Source organism: Lasiodiplodia theobromae (assembly GCF_012971845.1).
Source record: "Lasiodiplodia theobromae strain AM2As chromosome Unknown scaffold_34, whole genome shotgun sequence".
Lineage (NCBI taxonomy): Eukaryota > Fungi > Ascomycota > Dothideomycetes > Botryosphaeriales > Botryosphaeriaceae > Lasiodiplodia > Lasiodiplodia theobromae.
The window spans coordinates 81,302-100,881 of record NW_023336513.1 but is presented as its reverse complement, the minus strand read 5'-3'; the positions used below and the strand labels follow the sequence as shown (position 1 = coordinate 100,881).

The 19,580-nt window shown below is 55.1% G+C and overlaps 6 protein-coding genes across 6 annotated transcripts; 3 read left to right on the top strand and 3 right to left on the bottom strand.

Moving 5' to 3' along the window:
* Positions 1 to 1,721: 1,721 nt before the first annotated feature.
* LTHEOB_9834 (Covalently-linked cell wall protein) lies at positions 1,722 to 2,866 on the bottom strand (the record flags this gene model as incomplete). The annotated part of the gene is made up of 2 exons (XM_035519465.1): positions 1,722 to 2,698; positions 2,746 to 2,866. 2 exons carry the CDS (start codon positions 2,864 to 2,866, stop codon positions 1,722 to 1,724), a joined length of 1,098 nt encoding a protein of 365 aa, XP_035368417.1.
* Positions 2,867 to 5,369: 2,503 nt separating this feature from the next.
* LTHEOB_9833 (Glycoside hydrolase family 43) lies at positions 5,370 to 6,368 on the top strand (the record flags this gene model as incomplete). Its single annotated transcript, XM_035519464.1, has 1 exon — positions 5,370 to 6,368. One exon carries the CDS (start codon positions 5,370 to 5,372, stop codon positions 6,366 to 6,368), a length of 999 nt encoding a protein of 332 aa, XP_035368416.1.
* Positions 6,369 to 9,330: 2,962 nt separating this feature from the next.
* LTHEOB_9832 (GPI anchored cell wall protein) lies at positions 9,331 to 10,647 on the top strand (the record flags this gene model as incomplete). Its single annotated transcript, XM_035519463.1, has 3 exons — positions 9,331 to 9,732; positions 9,785 to 9,916; positions 9,970 to 10,647. The coding sequence occupies 3 exons, from the start codon at positions 9,331 to 9,333 to the stop codon at positions 10,645 to 10,647; spliced, it is 1,212 nt and encodes a 403-aa protein (XP_035368415.1).
* A 1,167-nt stretch (positions 10,648 to 11,814) lies between these two features.
* Positions 11,815 to 13,427, top strand: LTHEOB_9831 (Histone acetyltransferase; the record flags this gene model as incomplete). Its single annotated transcript, XM_035519462.1, has 3 exons — positions 11,815 to 12,246; positions 12,302 to 12,510; positions 12,563 to 13,427. The coding sequence occupies 3 exons, from the start codon at positions 11,815 to 11,817 to the stop codon at positions 13,425 to 13,427; spliced, it is 1,506 nt and encodes a 501-aa protein (XP_035368414.1).
* Positions 13,428 to 14,630: 1,203 nt separating this feature from the next.
* LTHEOB_9830 (Transcription factor TFIIA complex subunit toa1) lies at positions 14,631 to 16,339 on the bottom strand (the record flags this gene model as incomplete). Its single annotated transcript, XM_035519461.1, has 4 exons — positions 14,631 to 14,670; positions 14,719 to 15,710; positions 16,138 to 16,248; positions 16,322 to 16,339. The coding sequence occupies 4 exons, from the start codon at positions 16,337 to 16,339 to the stop codon at positions 14,631 to 14,633; spliced, it is 1,161 nt and encodes a 386-aa protein (XP_035368413.1).
* Positions 16,340 to 17,145: 806 nt separating this feature from the next.
* Positions 17,146 to 18,441, bottom strand: LTHEOB_9829 (SRA-YDG domain-containing protein; the record flags this gene model as incomplete). The annotated part of the gene is made up of 3 exons (XM_035519459.1): positions 17,146 to 17,366; positions 17,457 to 18,201; positions 18,256 to 18,441. 3 exons carry the CDS (start codon positions 18,439 to 18,441, stop codon positions 17,146 to 17,148), a joined length of 1,152 nt encoding a protein of 383 aa, XP_035368412.1.
* Between the last annotated feature and the right edge of the window lie 1,139 nt (positions 18,442 to 19,580).

Sequence of the window (19,580 nt, the reverse complement as noted above, 5' to 3'; positions counted from 1 at the left end):
TTCTGGTCCTAATAAGCGTGTGGAGTTTTGGAAATGACTTGAAAACGAAGTCTTGGGTAATGATTGAAATAGCTTCAACTCAAAATTAGACGGAAGACTGGCGACCGATGGAGGTTCCTGGTTGATAATGAGTCAAACGCGAAAAGGTTTAATGGTTAATATCCTATGGCGCAGGAAAGGATGGTGGCTATGTTGGACTCTCACACAGTGCTACGAGTACGAGTAATGATACACACTATTAAAATGCTACACTTGACTGTGACACTGAAAACATGGACCCTGAAAATGCTTCAATATTGCGTGCAACAACCACGAACCAATCCTCATCCTTTATGCACGTGGTTTAATGAGGTGCCATTCATAACAGTTCTGCATTGAGACGTCTCTCATGCATGCGCGCAAAATGGACGACTTTCGCATTTTCCGTTTCGGGAAGGTAACAAAAAACAGAAGCCGCAAGGTCAACACCCCATCATGCACGACGAGGCTGTGACAAACAAACTGCCCACGCTGCTACCTGCGCAGCTGCCGGCTCAGTTGTTATACTTCGAGAATATAACAAAAAGAGAGCGTTCGCTGCCGGGAAGCCATTCTACGGTACTAACCCCACATTTGCACCGGAGATGGCGACCCATGGTTACGGTGTGAGAGACGCGTGGGGTGGGGGATAATATAAGCTTTTTCTCGATTCTTTGGGTCCCAGGTACGCATCACAACCATGGGAGTGGAAAGAAGAATAGAATTAAGTTTAACGTCTAAGCTTAATTCTAGGGCAACTGCCCTCTTTATTTCCACTGCGACAAAGAAAAAAAAAGGTTTTCATATTTCTATGGTGAAAGGGGAAAAAAAAAGAGCGCATTCCAGACCCGAGCGCAACGTCGGGGGTTTTCGCAGACCCCTGCGTGTCGATCACTACTGATGGCATCCACGCGCATTCTTCAATGGTTGTTGTGGAATGTTCGATGCAGCCTTACAGGGCGTACGCCGGGAACAAAATAGAAACAAAGAGTTGTACTGCAGCGACGGGACCGAAGAATGGAGAACAGAACTGCACCCGATCTGCTCGGTGGCGACGGATTTCCTTGCGTCCAGCTAGCGAGCCCTTACATGCCGTCCCACAATCATCTCGACGGATGCAGCCGAAACAGTCTCGCAGGGAAAACGCGAGCGCGAACTTATTGTTCTCGTTGTCTCAGCTGGCGAGGGAGCTGCTGACGCCGAAGAGAAACGCCCTCGGTCATACAACGTTCGTCGTGTCAAGGAGAAAAGATCAGTTGTGTGGCGGAACAGCCACAACAAGTGCTCACGAGCAAGGCGACGGTTTGAAAGATAAAACTTTGTGGTATTAGGATTACGCCTCAGGCTGACGGAGGCAACTAAACTACTGCTCTTCTCTGCAGTCTTCCGAACTAGCTGACTAGATGCAGGCAGTTACTAATGGCTAATGCATGCTGGTTCTATGCTTGCTCATCCCACCAAATGCCTCATTCGCATAAGCAATGATCGTGAAAAATCGTCATGTGCTGAAAATAAAATAGTCCCACCAACCATTGTTTACCTTTTGATCAAACCAAACAGCCCAAATTGTAAATGATGCAATAAAAAAAAATATGAACAATGCGGTCCTGTTGTAGGCATTTTCGGCAGTTAAGGGAATTCTCCCGACAGGATCACTGAGAAGCGAAGCGTTCAACTCGTATCACACAATCGGCTCGATGCGCTTAGAGCATGGCAACGGCGACGGCGGCAGCGCCAACAAGGGCGACGCCGCTGCGGACCGAGGAGCGGTCGGCGGCACCGGTGTACTGCGAAGGAGTGGGAGTGGAGGCGGGAGTGCCGGCAGCGGAGCTGGGGGCGGAGGTCGAAACGGGGGTTGGGGTCGAGACCGGGATAGGGGTCGAGACCGGAGTAGGAGTCGAGACCGGGGTCTGAGGGGGAGCGGGAGTGCTGACTGAAGAGACAACGGGAGCTGGAGTTCCGATAGTGGAGGCAATGGGTTGGCCGTCGCTACGAACGGGAACCGGAGACTCAGCAGCCGGGATAGAGGTAGCAATGGGCTGACCATCGCTACGAACAGGAACCGGAGACTCGGGAGCCGGCGTTCCAATAGTAGAGGCAATGGGCTGGCCGTCGCTGCGAACGGGAACCGGAGACTCGGGAGCTGGCGTCCCAATAGTGGTGGCCACTGGTTGGCCATCGCTACGAACAGGCACCGGAGTGGGCACCACCGGCTGACCGTCAGAGCGGATACTCACGGCAGACGTAGCGACGACTTGGCCGTCAGACTGCTGGGAGGCAGCGGCGGTGGAGGAGCCCTTGATGATCTCGATGTAGATGGGCGAGCAGTGGGACCCCCAGTTGCGGTCGTAGAAGTTGTAGAACTTAGAGGCGCCTTCGCCGCTGGAGCAGCCGTAGAAGATAGCAGAGCCGCCCAGAGCGATAGAGCCGTTGGAGCAAGCGCTGAAGCCATCGTCGTAGATGGTGCCGGCTTGCGGGGGCTTGTCGAACTGCAGCTGGTAGTTGCTGGCGATATAGCCAGTGCGGCCTTGCTGGTCCGTCAACTTGCCGTCGGCCAGGGTCAACTCCAGAAGAGTATCGGCAGGGCCACCGGACTCCTCCTGACGAGGCAGCAGACCGCGCTTCGCGACGCTCGAGCTGGTGGTGGCGTTGACAATGGTGATGGTGAACTTGCCCGGGTCTAGGCCAGTCAGCGAGTGGGCAATGGTGATCGAGGGTCATACTCACATGTCGGCAAGCAACCGGCAGGAGCGGAAGCGGTGGGGGAGAGGTCCTCAGTGACACCCTGGGCCTTGGGCAGGGCGACGGCGGTGCCGGCAAGGGCAGCGAGAGCGAGGGTGAACTTCATTGTGATAGATTAGGAATTAAGGCGATAGAGGAGTGAGGTGGGGAGGAGGTGGAATGCATGGAAGGAGCAGAGATATTTGTACGGAGCACGGCAGATGGCTGGAGCAATGACATGTTAGCAGCTAGCTTCACCGGAGGCAGCCCTCCACTTTTTCGCAGGCGTCAAACCGCAAGCAGCAAGGCTGTGGGGTAGGGGCCTGCGATCGCCTAGGCCTAGCAGCGGACAAAGAGACATTGTTTCTGAGCGCCAGCCCCCTCGCGTCGCGGGCAAATAGCACGAGCGGACGTGGCCGGGGACGACGAGCTGGCCGCTTTCGCGTGTCTCATGCTCAGACCGACGGGTGCAGGTGGTCGAGCACATGTGCTGTGCCGAGAAATAATGCCGCCCCCAGGAATAGCGGGCTAGCGGAGCATCGCGGCCGTTGCCGTGTTTGGCAGACAGCGTACGGTCGTGCGGCTCCCGGGAAACAGCTGACTGGGGGTTGGCGCCATCAGGAACAGCTAGACGTCGTCAGCACTCAATCCGGGCCAAGCTGTCGCAGATGGTGGGAGGGTGGGCGAATGAGATGGAGTCGCAGGCACCGGGAGCGGCACGCTCAACTGCGACGCGGCGTAGAGCAGTCGAGGACGGAGCATAAACTATGACGACACTCGAGTCGATGGCATCGCGATGGACGTGGTGTAGTTAGGCGCCGGCGGCAGACCCGGCCGAAGCCGGCGCGCGCACCTTCCATCTCGACCGTGCTCTGGTCGGGCTCCCGCGATCGCCGCAGCCGCGCCAACCCGCGCCGTTCACCAGCGCTTTGCAGCAGCGTCGTAAGCAACCAACCTCCTTTTTCTGGGCCTCTCCATCAGCCCTCCAATCCCTGCAGCGTGGCGGCCAACGACAAGCTCCGTGGCGTCCGCCACTCCCGGCCATCAATCCACCAGCGATCCACCGCCAGCCCCGCCCGTTCAATGACTCGTCGCTCAGACCACCAGCCACCGCTTTCTGGCGTCATAGTCCAATTGCCATTGCTGCTCCCCTCGCATTCTGTCAACTGCCTGCCATCGTCCATGGTCCGTCGCCCGCCGCTCACGCCGCTCCTGCATCTGCATGCACGAGCACCGCGAACAATGCACACTGCAGCAAATCCTCCGCGCCTGGGCCACTCATGCCCCGCAGCCGCAGTTAAGCTTCTGCACGCCGGTCAAATGACGGATCGCATGTGGGGGGATACGTTCCTGCACCATGCGCCCATTTAGCCTACCTTGCTGTTATCTTCCACCACCGCTATTCCCCTCCCCACATTATCGAGCTGATCTTCGCCAGCTGGAGCGGTGAACTGGTCATCTGCTGTGCAATTTGCAGACCGGTAAATCGTCAGCGTAGGCCTGCTTCCGGTGCTTCGTGCAGCCTACAACGTTGCATCATCTTCACCACAACCCAGAGTTTCGCATTGAGTCAGCTGACGCTAGCATCAATGTGTGTCCGCCGCCGTGCTACGCCGTTCTCAGCTGTCGATACCTTTCCTTCCCCTTCCGGCACTCAACGGCAATCTACTTGATCCGTTTCAAAGCCACAGCCGCACGAACGGCCATTTTCTTACAATCGCCTCAACCATGCCTTGGCATTTACCTCCTTTGTTCACACATTTGGTGTACTTGATGGGCTACTCCAACTTTTTTTCAGTGCCGTCTGCCTGCCGAGTTCAGGCTGCACGCCATGAACAGCCCTGATATACCGTACCCCTGCTTTGATCAGCTGCGGCCGCAGCTCTTGGCGCTTGCGAGCAGCAATCAATTGAACCAAACCAAACCCCTAGTACATGCTAAATATATTTTTAGACTCACTTTACAGCAGAATCCAAAGTGTAACCCTGGTAAGCAGTTTGGCTACTATTTACATTGAACTTTTAGCCCCTGCTTGTCTCGCATGAGAGTTTCCAAGTTTCTTGAGATATTGTTCAACACCAACTTCAGGGCACTCCAATGAGACTAACAGAATGGTAAATGATTGGCCGCATTGGAACCTCATTCCTCGTTTCCATCGTCTATTGAGCTAACCAAATCAAGAAAGCCGGTCATGGTGAAAAGAACAAAGACGGCAGACATCTAGACGCCGCTTGCTTAAGGTACAGAGACTACATGGGTTCGCTCATGCCACATGGCCAGAAGACCTCATTCTGGAAACAGAACGTCGTATACTCAAGTGAGCTTGGACTTGCAGCACCGAAAATCAGAGGAGACAGTACATGCTCATACTGGACCTACAATTCTGTCAAGTGAACAGACAAGAAAAAAAAGACGATGGCTGTAAGATGGTCGGCTGGGGAAAACTCAAGATGTCGGTCGATAAGGATGTACATTCATTGAACTCAACCAGGAATGCGAGCCATTCCAGCTAACACAACTCGTTCCACGTCTGCAACCGTTTACCAGCAGGCGAAAGAAAACATTTACCCAAGTCACTTGTCCATAACGCCCGTCAGTATAGACCTGTCCCTCCTCTTGTACAGACCGACATGTTTTACTCTCGTTTATCCGCCGCAGTCGCATTGACTGTCTTCGCAGCAGGTGCACTCGCCGACCCACAAACAGCATCACCGCTCAGAATCGGGCCCCCTTTCACCTTCAAAAAAGTCATCCCTGAAGACTTCCCCGACCCCGCCATCGCCAAGTTCGATGGCATCTGGTACGCGTACGCCACGGTGGGCAACGGCATCAACGCGCAGCTCGCCATGTCCCAGGACGGCGACAACTGGACACTCGTACGTGGCTATGAAACACTGCCCAACCCGGGTCTGTGGGCAGACCAACGCTGGCCGGGCATCTGGGCGCCCGACGTGGCGCGCGTGGACAGCGGCAAGTACGTCATGTACTACTCGGCGAAGCTGGCGACGCTCGACCAGCACTGCATCGGCGTCGGCTACGCGGACGCGCCCACGGGCCCGTTCGTCGCCCGCTCGACTCCCTTCATCTGCCCCACCACGCAGGGCGGCGCCATCGACTCGGCCAGCTACCAGATCGACGGGAAAATGTACATCGTATACAAGGTCGACGGCAACAACATCGGCCACGGCGGCAGCTGCAACAACGGCATCCCCCCGCTCGTGGCCACGCCCATCATGCTCCAGCAGGTCAGCCCGCGCGACGGCGTCACTAAGATTGGCAATCCCGTTAAGCTGCTCGACCGCGGCCCCGAGGACGGCCCGCTCGTCGAGGCTCCCAGCCTGGTCAAGACGCCCGACGGCAGGTTCGTGCTCTTCTACAGCTCCAACTGTTTTCTCGATAGCAAATACCACATCGCCTACGCCTGGGCCGACCGTCTCACTGGGCCCTACACAAAAATCGCGTCGCTTGCGGTCACGGGAATGGGCGAGCTGTACTCCCCTGGTGGTGCCGATGTCTCGCCTGACGGGAGGAAGTTGGCTTTCCATGCGAACAATGGGACTGGCGGGCGCGCCATGTACATAGCGAATATTGCGTTTGATTGGAAGAGGAGGTTGGTGATTTCTTTCTGAGAGGGAGCGAAGTAGTGGGCTGTAGCCGGATGGATCTCTTCGATTTGTGGATAACCGAGGTATAGTGACATATACTCTGCTCTGAGCCGGCCTTTTGTCTCCTCCAGAAGTGGAGCGGGTAAATGTGCTGGCGGACACGTTCGGGCGACACATTTTCTGTGGTATTTTTTTTTAGTTAGCCTTTTCTTCCTTCGTTGCAATAAAGTTGCTCAATTGGGCTTTGGGGGATGCTGTAGTCAGACAGGAAGTAGCCGACAGGTAGTGCTCGTTAAATTGATTCGACGTCTCAACGCCCAGGTAGGGGCATCGGTGATAAAGACGTTGCCGTCGTTGTAAGAGTGACAAACGCCCCGACGCTTGAGGCGCCCATAGAAACTTCCGTCTTGTACCGTATTCTGTTTTCATTTAATCTTTAAGGAATGATGTGGCAGCAGGATATTTCCAAACACCACCTCTTTATCATGGGAAAGTCGAGGGCGGCTACCGAGATTGCTCCGCTGAAGATGCAGTCGGCATCAAATTGGCCCCTTGTTCAATGCCATAGCTCGCTAATACATTCTCTGGAATCAATTGAGTTGTGCGTATGCGTGAGGACCATTGAATTAATGCGTGAAGACCTAAAGGGGCTCCATCCTTGAATGCGCCCTCACTTTCTAGCGTCCCATGTTGGCATTGACATGTTTTCGAGGGTCGGAGACGACATGACTGCGAGAGAAGATGATTAATTTTATTAATTGACTGCAAGAGACTTAGCAGGACTGTCTGGTTTTGATGGTGCTGACAAATAATGGACAGCGATTCCCTGCCACCCTCCTGTCAGGCATACAATGTCCTTATGTATATATTGGAGGAGTAAAAATCGTATGATTGCGTAGTGTGGATGTATAAACAGGTGTGAGGCGTATTTTAGAGGCTGTGCCGCAAAGCTAAGGGCCAGTGTATGTCGTGAACATGATGATCAGGGCGGTAGGGAGTAGAAGTATCTTGCTGGGTGTAAGTATACTCATGTTTAGCTGTAAGATCCTATCAGGATGAAAGCTTCAACGCTGGGCAAGATGGAAGCAACAGCTTGGATCAAGCAGCAAGACTCAGCTTCGATTCTGTCGTGGCGTTCTGTGATTCAGGCCATGAGTTAGGTAATCAGGGGCCCCAGTGAAAGCAAAAATCAACCCGCCCCAACCGTATCCCTGACAAGCGCAATAGCTCTCTCAAGGGTGTCCCTGTCGTTTTGAAATGTCAACTTAGCCACTGCATCAGCAATATTGAAGAACTGTGCCCGAAACTGGGCCTCCCCCTCTCCTTGCAAAGCATTATCCGCTTGGTCATGCTCCACCACGGCAGCATACCACCATATTATCTTCATAGATTCTCCGTTATGGGTCTCTCGCATCGTGACCATGAAAGGTTCTGTCAAGTTCTCATATGTACGGGGCACGTCGGGCGTGTGTCCGTCCTCAACGGCCGGGGGCGCCCGCGTCGGCATCGTCAAGGGCAAGAGTCGGCAAGCGTAACCAGTTTCTTCTCTGACCTCCCGTAGGGCAGCATCGCAGCGCGACTCCCCACAGTTGCGACGGCCTTTTGCGAGGTACCATTCATTAGCGTGAAGATAGTGAATGAGGCAGACGTGCGTTAGGGACTTATCGAACAGGACAGCGCCGGCACTCTCAACGAACTGCTCGGCGGTGAACTGCTTCTGAGGAAAGGGCGAAACAGCCATTGTCAATGGAAAGTTGAAGGTCTCAGCCACAGACGCGGAGGCTTGCTCGAGCCGGAAATTCGGGCTGGCGCCCGAAGGGAGGTGGTGAGGCTTGAAGGAGAAACTGGAGTTGCCAATAGCTCCGGCGGGAGACAAATTTCACCGGGCGATCTGCTGTGCGATGCCGGATTCCGTGCAAGTTATTGGTAAACCACTGGACCAGGCGCTATCACCTCGCCACTATCTAGGGTATCGAAAAGTGGCGCGTAATGCGTGATGCGGACTGCGACAGGCAAATAAAATGGCGAATCAAACGACACGAGATTGACGTTAAGAGAGTGGGAGTTGTGTGATGAGGTGCAGTCGGAGCTCGGTGTTTGACTGCCCCTTCCAGAAGGGCTGGAGAAAATGGTCGGCAGCCCTACCCGTCGCTGAAAGAGTGGGCTCAAACAGTGCGGCGCCAAATAGCCGGGAAAGCATACGCAAGCTCTGTAGCACAGAGCTATTCGGTAGCGTTCTCGGCCAATCAGAAGGGCCGTGAAGCTGGTGACGACCGAGCACGATCCTTCTATCGCAAACGTCCTTGCGCTCGCCGGAGTCAGTCTCTGTGTTTCCAAGCAGGCCCAGGCGGGCCTCCGAGCGTACCCCGGCAAGAAACTTGGTCCTGGAGGCGAAAGGCTGTCGAAGTGTTGTTGAGAGCGGCCGCGCGTTGTACGCGGCCGGCAAATGGGATCGGCGGGCTGCGGCAGTGACGTTGACTATCGCGAGGTTCCTGCGGCGAAGCTTGCGGCGAAGCTTGCGGCTCTGAGGCTAAGCAGCAGGCAGATTGGTGCTGGGTGCTTGGCAGGCCGCGTGGCACTCGTTTCGACCCCGTGCTTTGCAGCGCGGATGGCAGGCCGAGTAGATGCCGGCCAAGACCAGCTAGGCTGCCTTAGGAAACTACGCCCACGAGTCCCACCCCCAGCATTGCGCGTTTGTCGTTTCCTCATCGCCTACCTGCTAGAAACGGCGGGAAGCTGGCTGTGTTTAGGCCATGCTTAGCGGTCTGCGTAATCACTCCGCCTCTGATTGAAGGACTCCGCTGGCCGGGGACGCGCAAGGAGACGATGCAATAGCAGAGGACCAATAATGAGCAAGGCATTTGGCCATCCCAGCCGTCGTTGCGCCGCTATATAAGGCCCAGCGTCTATCACTGCTGCTTCTTGACAACACTCGCTGGTCGCAAGCTTCCAAACATCCTTCTTTCGTTCATCCTCATCATTCAAAATGGTCCGTCTTTCTGCCGTTGCCGCCGTTGCGGCTGCCACTCTCGTTGTCGCCCACCCCGGCGAGCACCACGACCACGCCAAGGTCAAGCGCGAGGTTTTTGCTCGCGATGCTCTCGCTGCCAGGCATGGCAACTCCCTCTCCAAGTGCGCTGGTTCGCTGAAGGCGAGGGCTCTCCAGGAGCGCGCTGTCGCCCGCCGCGCTGCCACCGCTGAGCGTCTCCGCAAGGAGCGTGGCATCAACAAGAAGATCAAGCACCGCCGTGACCTTGCTGCGCTGCAGGAGTTTGAGACTGTCGACCACAACAAGACTGGTGTTGTCGGTCCTTCGTTTGTTGCCAGCTCTTACTTCACTGGCAACACCAGCTGCATCATGACCCCTGAGAACACCATCGGTCCTTACGTATGTTCAAAGCCTTCTTTATGCCACAAACAACGCAGCTAACAACCGAAAGTATGTCCTTGGCGAGCTGATACGCCGCGATGTTACTGAGGGACAGCCCGGTGTTCCTCTCCACTTGGACCTCCAGTTCGTTGACGTCAACACCTGCGAGCCGGTGCCGAACCTTTTCATCGATATTTGGGCCGTAAGTTCTGCCGAAGTGAGGGAAAAGTGAAGAAGAGACGCTGATTAGAACAGGCCAACGCCACTGGTACGTACTCCGGTATCGACGTCTCCAACGGTCAGGGTGGCTTGAACTCCACTTTCCTCCGCGGTGTCCAGGACACCGACGACGAGGGTGTTGCTCAGTTCGACACCATCTTCCCCGGCCACTACGAGGGCCGCGCCACTCACGAGCACGTTGTCGCTCACGTCAACGCCTCGGCCGCCGCCAACGGCACCATGATCGGTGGCACCGTCGCCCACATCGGCCAGCTCTTCTTCGACGAGGACCTCCGCAGCGCTGTCGAGGCCACCTACCCCTACAACACCAACACTGAGGAGCCTGTCACCAACGACGATGATATGTGGGCTCCTTACCAGGCGGACAACAACTACGACCCCTTCCCGGAGTTCATTTACTTGAACAGCGAGGACATCACCGATGGTCTCCTTGCCTGGATCTCCATTGGCATTGATGTCAATGCTGACCGCGACTCCAATGCCACGGCTGCCGCCTACCTTGCGGCCGACGGTGGCCACAGCACCGGCAACACTGTCGGCGGCGGTGGTGACGGCGCTATGCCCAGCGGCGCTATGCCCAGTGGTGCTATGCCCAGCGGTGCCATGCCTAGCGGCGCTGCCCCCAGCGGTACTGCCTCAAAGCGCTCTTGGTTCGCCTCGAAGATGTTCAACGGTGCCGCCCGCCTCATCTAGACGAAAGACGACTAGAGATGGAATAGAAAGAAAAGACGAAGATGGACATACTGTATTGTAGCTTTGTATATAGCAAGGGCGTTTGGGACATGCTTGAGATACCTTTAGATATGCTACGGCCTCAAAATGCAACGTTTTTGGCAAACTTTATCGTTCCAAATCCGGTGGTGACTGTTCTGTCTCAGCTAACGACTATTATGCAGTCTCCTCTCGCAGCTGATGGCTAACATGGATTTGTTTTTTTTTTTTTTGCTCATGTCATAGGTAGTTGAAGCTATCGTCCGGACGTGTATGTAGAAGAATCTTTAATTCGACATTCTCGTCCGGACGATAGCTTCAACTACCCACATATGTTATTTTTTCCAAGGTAGAGCTGGGGCATGGTTACGCTATGTTCTAGAGCCCTGCTATTTTTCGCGCTAGTCATCGGCTGCAGCACCCCTCTGTACCACAGCGAATTGCTGGAGATCTTACCATCCAGTGTTCCATGAAAGATAATGTCTCCTTGCGTGGGCAGTTGAAGCGTACGTCCGGATGCTTTTGTACAATTTTTTAAACCGACATCTACGTCCGGACGTAAGCTTCAGCTCCCCCCGTATGTAGGATTTTCTTAGCGAGGTGACCTTATTCCTTTAAGGCCACATGGTGCGAGATGCAGGAATGACGCCGAGATGGCGAGATTGGTGGACTTGGAGCAAAGAAAAAGAAGCACCGTCACGCCATGTGAAAGCGCTCGGCGAGGCTGCAGGGGGAGTGGGGCTGGCCGGCAGTGGCGGGATCCACTGGGCGACGTGTCGGATGCCTGATGTAGGCGGTCAAACTACGAGGAGATGGCGGACGAGCGCGCAAAAGTGCACGCAGCGGCGGGCAGCGGGCGACAGAAAGTGGCAGGCGGTGATGGCAGCGGCAGGCGACGACAGAGCTGACGAAATGCGGCTCCAGCGCGCTCAGCCTTACCGCCTGAACGTCGGGCTTGGCGGCGCTCAGGGCAGCGTCGGGCGTGCTGAGGCCCCCGCAACTTCGACGCGCATCTCTCCGCGCAGCTTTCCACCGCCGCTTCCGTCGCTACTGCTGCCACCGACTTTCGCTCCGTCGCAGCCATGACCACCGCCGTAAAGGACGAGGGTGAGTCTGCCCCTTTTGCTCTCCAATATCTCTACGCCCCGCATGTCTCCCCCCAAGCGCGCACGCGGCAATGCTCTCAGCAAGGAGCTCGCCGAGCTCTTCGCGTCCAACCCGCACGACGGCCTCTCCATATCGCTCGCCCTCGGCACCATTGTGCGCTGCCTGTGCCAGTCGCAGCGAAAGACTGGGACGGTACAGTGCATCAAGTGCCGCACCCACCAGCATGCTGCCTGCTACTACCCTGCCATCCGCGAGCTCTCGGACCTGGACCAACAGCGACACCTCTGCCGATCATGCCGTGCTCTCTTCGCGAAACAGCCTACTGACTCTCAGCCAGCGAAGCGCAAAGCCGATGAAGACCTGGGCTCCACCAGCCCCAAGCGCATCAAGCAGTCTAACTCGCCCCAGCCCGAGATCCCTGCCGATCCCAAGGACCCACGTCCCGCCGGGAAGCCCGTTCCATTCCCTGAAAAGGTCGAATCCGTAGATCAGAAATATACTGGGGTTCTGTGTGCTGATTGGGTGCTAGCCCGCTGTCATCGAAGAACGCAATGGAGAGATCGAGTTCCGTGTCGTCAACAACGACAATGACCGCGAGAGCACCATCATCCTGACCGGCCTCAAGTGCATCTTTCAGAAGCAGCTGCCGAAAATGCCCAAAGACTACATTGCGCGCTTGGTGTACGACAGGACACACTTGTCAATGGCCATTGTGAAGAAGCCGCTGGAGGTCGTCGGGTAAGCGTCCTTGCGAAGCTCGATCCTGTGTGCTTGGAATAACACGTACTAGCGGAATCACCTATCGCCCGTTCGTCAACCGGAGCTTCGCCGAAATCGTCTTTTGTGCCATTTCGTCAGATCAGCAAGTGAAGGGCTACGGTGCCCATCTGATGTCACACTTGAAGGATTACGTGAAGGTCTCGACCCAGGAGCGCATCATGCACTTCCTCACTTACGCGGACAACTACGCCATCGGATACTTCAAGAAGCAAGGCTTCACCAAGGAAATCACGCTACCGAAGCCCCAATGGATGGGCTACATCAAGGACTACGAGGGTGGTACCATCATGCAGTGCAGCATGGTCCCGAAGATACGCTACTTGGAGGTTGGCCGGATGTTGCTCAAGCAGAAAGAGGCCGTACATGCCAAGATAAAAGCAGTAAGCCGCAGTTACGATGTTCACCCTCCACCTTCGGAATGGCAAAAGGGCCCTATCACGAGGATCGACCCTCTCTCGATACCAGCAATCAAGGCATCTGGCTGGTCAATGGATATGGACGAACTTTCTCGCGCCCCGCGTCACGGTCCGAACTATAACCAGCTATTACATCTGCTCAACGACATGCAAAACAACACCAACGCCTGGCCGTTCCTGCAACCCGTCAACAAGGACGAGGTTGCCGACTACTACGATGTCATCAAGGAGCCAATGGATCTTGAAACGATGGAGTCGAAGCACGAGAAGGACATGTATCCCACTCCTGAGGACTTCATCAAGGATGCCATGCTCATCTTCAACAATTGCCGCCGCTACAACAATGAGAGCACGCCGTATGCCAAGGCGGCGAACAAGCTTGAGAAGTACATGTGGAGTAGGATTAGGGAGATTCCGGAATGGAGTCATCTTGAGGGAGACTATGCGCACGTCAAGTAGGAGTAGAAAGCCGCCGGAGTGAAGAATGGGCTTGGTCTTGTACAACTGAAAAGATACCCGGCGTTCGGGTTGGGCTATTGATCGAAAGGTATTGAAGAGTATATATAATGGGCGTGTGGCGTTTCAGGGAATTTCAAAATGTCGGAGGGCTTTTGGGGTGGACGAGCCCCCCTGAACTAACATGATATACGTCTTACTGCAATTTTAACATTTTTAATGAAGTCAAATTCATCAATGGAGGGCCGTACCTTTGAACTCCTTTGTGAAAATGCCTGTTTGGTGGCCTGCGATCAGAGGTCCAAGTTAGTAATGCCGTTCGACATCAATACGCACAGCAGAGTCCGAACAGACCAGCAAAATTTTCATAAATTCATATAAGCCCTGCCTGCCGCTACTCTACCAGCGTACGTGGTATTGTCTTAAGGGAAAAAAGAGAGTGAGAGGGAATCTCTGAGCAGACACAACCACGAAAAGCAAGGACTACCCCGCCCAAGTTTGATGCGCATCCGAGGTGCATACAGGAAAGAGGAAAATAGATCGGGAGCAAGGGAAAGGAGCAGAAAGGTAAGAAGTCATTTGCTGGAAATTGTACCCTCCCTCTACAGACGTCAATAACCCGCATGGATCCAGTTCAACGACTTGTGTGCTTGTTTGCGCGTTTGGTCATTACGCAGCCAGCCAAAGATATCCCCGTGCACCATGACCGTCTTGAAACTTGTAAGATCAAAGTATGAGAGCAAGAGGGAGAAAGAAATGAGATGCCCTGCACCAAATCTGGAACGCGGGCGTTAGGGGTAGTCCTGGAGCAGACCGCCTCTAACAGGCACTGGCAGACGAGGATTTTCGACGCCGAGCCCATGCTTGTATCCAATCTAGTACTGATTTTGTTTAGAAACGGGAGACGGGGACCGAAGAGAACCTTGCTTTGATGAGGTAAAGCTCAAGATGAGGGCTCCATTATGATTTGAATCACACCCAACTTGGCCCTTTCTTCCGCTAAAGGTCAACGTAGAAGCTGTGGCCGAGGTAGTGTGGGTGAGGATCATGACATCATCGTGGAGGTTGCCCTCAGCAAGGAAATTTGAGGTCTGTAATGCTGTTATAGTACAGGGGCGGGTTGATTGAGAGAGAAAAAATTCCTTAAGTGTCTGAAATCAGAATGCCGACGCAAGCAGGGTTGGCGATCGCAGGCAGCGAAGGAGATCACCACTCGAATTCGCCTTGGGCCTTGTGGAACAGGTAGCTGTAGATGATCAGCATTTGCATAAAGCAGACGGCCAATGAAACTTACTCTTTGCCACCTGTAGAGAGCACACCGTCCTTCAGGGTGCACTTCCACTTGTTCTTGACACGCTGAACTTTGTCATACGTGCAAATCATGGTGTCGCCCTGAGGACCCTCGTCGTCACCCTCCTGGATTTGTTCCTCATCGGAGTCATCAAGGTCTGAGTTGATGGCCTCGTCGTCATTCTCCTCCTTTTCGTCATCGACGCCCAGCTCTCCATCCAGCTGGGGGATGCTGGAGGCGCCTGACAGTCCAGAAGCAGCGACAACACGACGCTTCTTACCCTTGGAGCCGGGAAGGTCTTCAATCGGCTGTAGCAAGCCGCTCTCCAGAACGTCCATCTTTTGCTCAAACTGAGCACGGAGCATGCCATCAGCATTGAGCCTGGCCGTGTCGGCTTCAACACGCCTCGCAGCCACCAACGATCTCCATTGGTCCTCAGCGTCACCAGCTCCGTCAGTCTGAGCAGCGTACAAAGAGTTTGGTTGTTGCTGCTGCTGAGGCTGGCCGGGATGAGGTCCTTGTTGTTGCGGAGGCTGGTGCTGTTGATGCTGGCGATTCGGAGGCATCTGCAGGTTCATGGGGCGCTGCTGCTGCTGTTGCTGTTGTTGCGGCGGCTGCTGCTGACCCGGAAGTGAAACGTTATTTTGCGGAGAGTATGCTGAAGCAATCGAGGCCTGGGCTTGAGCGCCGAAGTTTTGTTGCAGCAGCTGGGCAGCACGCTGTTGGGCAACATTGGCATTGGGAAGGTTGTAGCCATTCATGTTGTATCCAGGCATGTTGTTCTCATAGCCATTGCCCGGCTCCTGCTTGACGCGAACTTGGGATGCGTACTGCTGATTGGGCGGTTGCGACGCCGCAGGTGGCATCTGCTGCGGCATCGACGGCTTCGCATCATTCGACGGGACAGTCGGCGGGTTGCTGATCTGAGGCTGCGGCGGCGGGGGATCCCACGGCATCTGAGCCACATGCAGAGCCGAGAGCTTCTTCTGCCATATCTGCAAGGCTGTTAGCGGTCTCTACGATGCCAGAACGAGCGGTGCATGAGTGTGGTGATCCAAAGGGAAGACGCATCACGTGCGTGTGCTAGCCGAAATGAGCAAGGCGCCTGAAACGTGGGGCGGGAAAATTTGGTTGGGGTATAAAATAGGCGAAGGCAGATACAAAGGAGGAGGCACTGCCCTCCCCCGATCGCCTCAGAGCCCGCCGGCTCCTTCGAGCCCAGCCAACCCCGCTTTTACTGCCATCCTCGCCCGTCGGCAGCCTAGCCCCATCACTGGCCCGCTGACAACAAGGGAAAAAGAAAAGACATGCAAAGAACAAAGCACGCTCCGGCGGTCGCGGTTGCGGTCGCGGGCCCGCTGCAGAGCCGGGCGGGCTGAGTGCAAGGTGGCAAAACATCGCAACGGGCGCAGATCCACGAACCTCTTTCATCTCCTGCAGCGTCTGCTGGTCGACACCGCTCTCCTCAAAGTCATTCTGCGATGCCTGCACGACGCGATCGATGATCTGCGAAAAGGTGGTGCCCTGCTCATGCTTGTCGCGTCAGCGCAACCGCCCGGACGGAGTGACGACGGGAGCTGGGCCCGCGGAGCCTGTCGCTACTGACCGTAACGGAGTTGGACATGGTGGCGGCGGGACGGCCTGCACGCCCGGTGTGGAGATTGGGAGCGGGAGCGGGAGCGGGTGAGGCTAGACGGCCGTGTCACGGAAGCGCTGGTGGTGTCGCGCGAGGTGGTGGATTGGAAGGCCCGACCGACGTCGGCACTCGGGCCGCCGCTGTGCGCTCTGCTTTCTTCTAGCCGCTACTTGTCTTGCTATCAACAATAGTGCTCGTCGGGCGCCGTGCGGAGGTGCAGGGACGGGCGTTGTGGTGGCCGTGTCTTTGTATGCGAGGTAGATGGTTTGGTGATGGGCGGCTGTAGGCCGACGAAGTGCAAGCCAGGCAAGAGCGCCGCAAGCAATTGCCCGCGGTTTTGCCGCTGACCAGCCCTTTCCAAACTCAGCTGCCACCCTCACCCTCGTGCTGCGCCCTCATCCGCAGGCTCCTGGCATTTGAGTCCCAGTTGCCTTACTCCCGTGCTTCCATTGCTCGCGCTGCTTCGCGTGCGCGCCCCGGGTAACACAGCGCGTAGGGCGTGCGCATTGAGGGGCACTCTTGGCGCGTCTGCTCACAGGCACCGCCTGCAAGGGCGCGCGTCAAACGCAAGGGTTCGCAGTAGACAAAGCCAGACAATGAAATCAATTGTTCCTATCACCGAGGTGTTTCCACTTGCTATTCTTCAGGCCATGATCCCCTTGCCCACCTCATTGCACGTCGCAATCTTGAGCAACTTTGTGAATATTCACACCCATGACCTTTAACGCCTTGCATTCAGCAATAGAAAAAAAAAAGAATAATGACCGAGAAAGAGCAATTTGTTGCTTGATGGTTCAGATGCGTTCGGACGCCTCAATCTCAGCCTTAAACTTGTCGTACTCACGAATCTCAGCTGTCGTCGGACGCATTTCCTTGCCGCGGGATCTAATGGGATCCTGGCCTTCCTTTCTTGTAAGATGGAATAGACACGACATCTTGGTGCTGTCAAGTACCGTATAACTGAGGACCTCGTAGCAGCCATCGTACCGGAATCCACGAGGAGGCCGGTGCACTCCTGCAGTGAGATTGTGTGATCTAATCACGCGGACAGGTTTACCGGCAGAAATGTTAAGCATTAAGCTCTGGGTATTCTCAGACGGTTTACCATCCTTTCCGTCCGTGCCGGAGTACCAAATTTCTTCGCCTTCGTCGCGGTCTGAATAATGGTTACCACCGGATAGAACAATAGAAAAGGCTGGCTTCCCCTTCGTAGCATAAATGCCGCCTTGAGTCGAGCCATGCGCCCCATCTCGAACCGTGCAGAGCTGCGTTGGCCACCATTGGCCGTTTACTAGGCTTCCTTCGCCATGATAGTCGGCCTTAAGTTTGCCAGGGTATGCGGGATCTATACGGTCAGTAGATCGGTTTCCTGCCGTTGTCGGCCTCTTGATAATTCCTCGCAGAAGGTCGACCGAGAATACGCGGAGGGCCCATCTGTTGTAGAGCTCCAACGCATCAGCCTGGATGTCCCAGGGGAATACTATTTCGCTTTTGTCGTCAAAGAGTTGGGGAATCCCGCTGTCATCATGGAGCATTCGCTTCCGCCTAAGGGCAATGTCCGTAACTTGAAGGAACACTAGATCATGGATTTCGTCTCTGATGCGATCGAACACGCGACCTATTTCCGGGTCTCCATGCATCTCCTTGCACTGCTTGATAAGGTTCTTGACTTGTTCAAGCTTGGCATCGATATCGCGCTTGCCAGACGCTTGCTTTAGCTTCTTTTGAGGTATCGATGTGTACCAAGTAGGCTGAATGCGCTTGGGAGGCGATTGGATGGGAGCATGCAGGTCGCTACTGTCCGTCGATTCTGACGCGCTTTCACCAGACGGCCTCCTTCTTTTCTTTTCCTGGGTTGCGGGACTGTTACTCGGTTGCGCCAAGTGAAGTCGCTGGAGACTCACACCAAGGATAGGTGTAGATGGGCTTTGTACTGCTGGGGCTCGAGATGGCTGGATGGCAATTGTCATGTTAGCATCCTTCGCCTCCCGGGCCTGCTTTTCGAGAATCTCCGTAACTCGTTCTCTAGCAAGCTGTTTTCGTTCTTCCGGAGTGAGACGGTTCTCTGAAACCCAAGCCGGTGGAGCCATGGTTGTGGGGTCGTCGAAACGCGTGTCGCAGGGCAGCTGGGAGCGCGGTGGAATGGGCGGTGGAGCGAGCCGGTTGCCGTTCAAACTGTGCAGGGCAAAGGACTCGCGTCGCCGCGCGCGTGAGGTAGAGGCAAGCTGTGCAGGGCGGAGGGCTCGTGTCGCGAGGTAGACGCGAAAGAAGCGCGTTAAGTGGGTAGGGACCAGCAGTTCGTGGCGGAAGAAGGAAGGAGCGGCCGAGCGTTTCCGTTGTGATGCAGGTACCTACATACCCCGATGCTGGATGACACCGCAAACTAGTGAGCGGTTGAAGCAAAGGGCCTTTCGGATGTTTCAGAAGGTATCCTGAGTTTTTAAGTCTCACTTCGGCAAACTCAAATGGCGGTAGTGATTTTGCCACGGAAGCTCAAGGCGTGTGCTGGTGAGTTGTCGTGGTGTGAGTTTGTTTTTCTGCCGCTGCTCCTTGAGTCAGGATCTTAGATAGGTACATGTACCTCCGAGCCAGCATGACCTGAATTTCAAATATACTTACTCATGGCTGATCGCTCCATCGAGCCCTACGTACAGCCCATATTCGTACACCATGATGGCCCGGACGCGAGGTTAGACGAATTTACAATTGTTAGCTAAGGGCTCCGCAACAAATTTGCGCATCAATCGTGAATGCTTTGCATTGCTCGACACAACTGCAAGAAAAGTGGCGGTCGAGCGGGTCTCATCCTTGTATTGAAAGGCTCAAGAAAATGGAAAGGCGAACACCAGAGGGCTGGCCAGATCAGCGAAACGGAACAAGCAGTGGAAAATCAAATGCAAGCTCTCCTAATAAGAGTAGATGGATCAAGTAAGGGAGAAACAATGGTTCTCCAAAGAACGGAAGACAATACCGCACTAGACCAGACAAGTACGAGAATCACTATTCGAAGAAACGCTTTAGTGCTAGCATGTTTTGCAGAGGGCGCAGGACGGTGCAGGACTGGATTGTCACCAGCCAGAGCGTGCGGTCAATTGAAGAATTGTCATGCTCTCCTATGTGGCGATGGCGATTTTGTCAATCAAAAACAACGCCGACGCTGTGACAATACGATGCAGCGCAAAGATGGGCTGAAATTGAGTTGCAGGATGGATGCAGGGACGCGACCTTC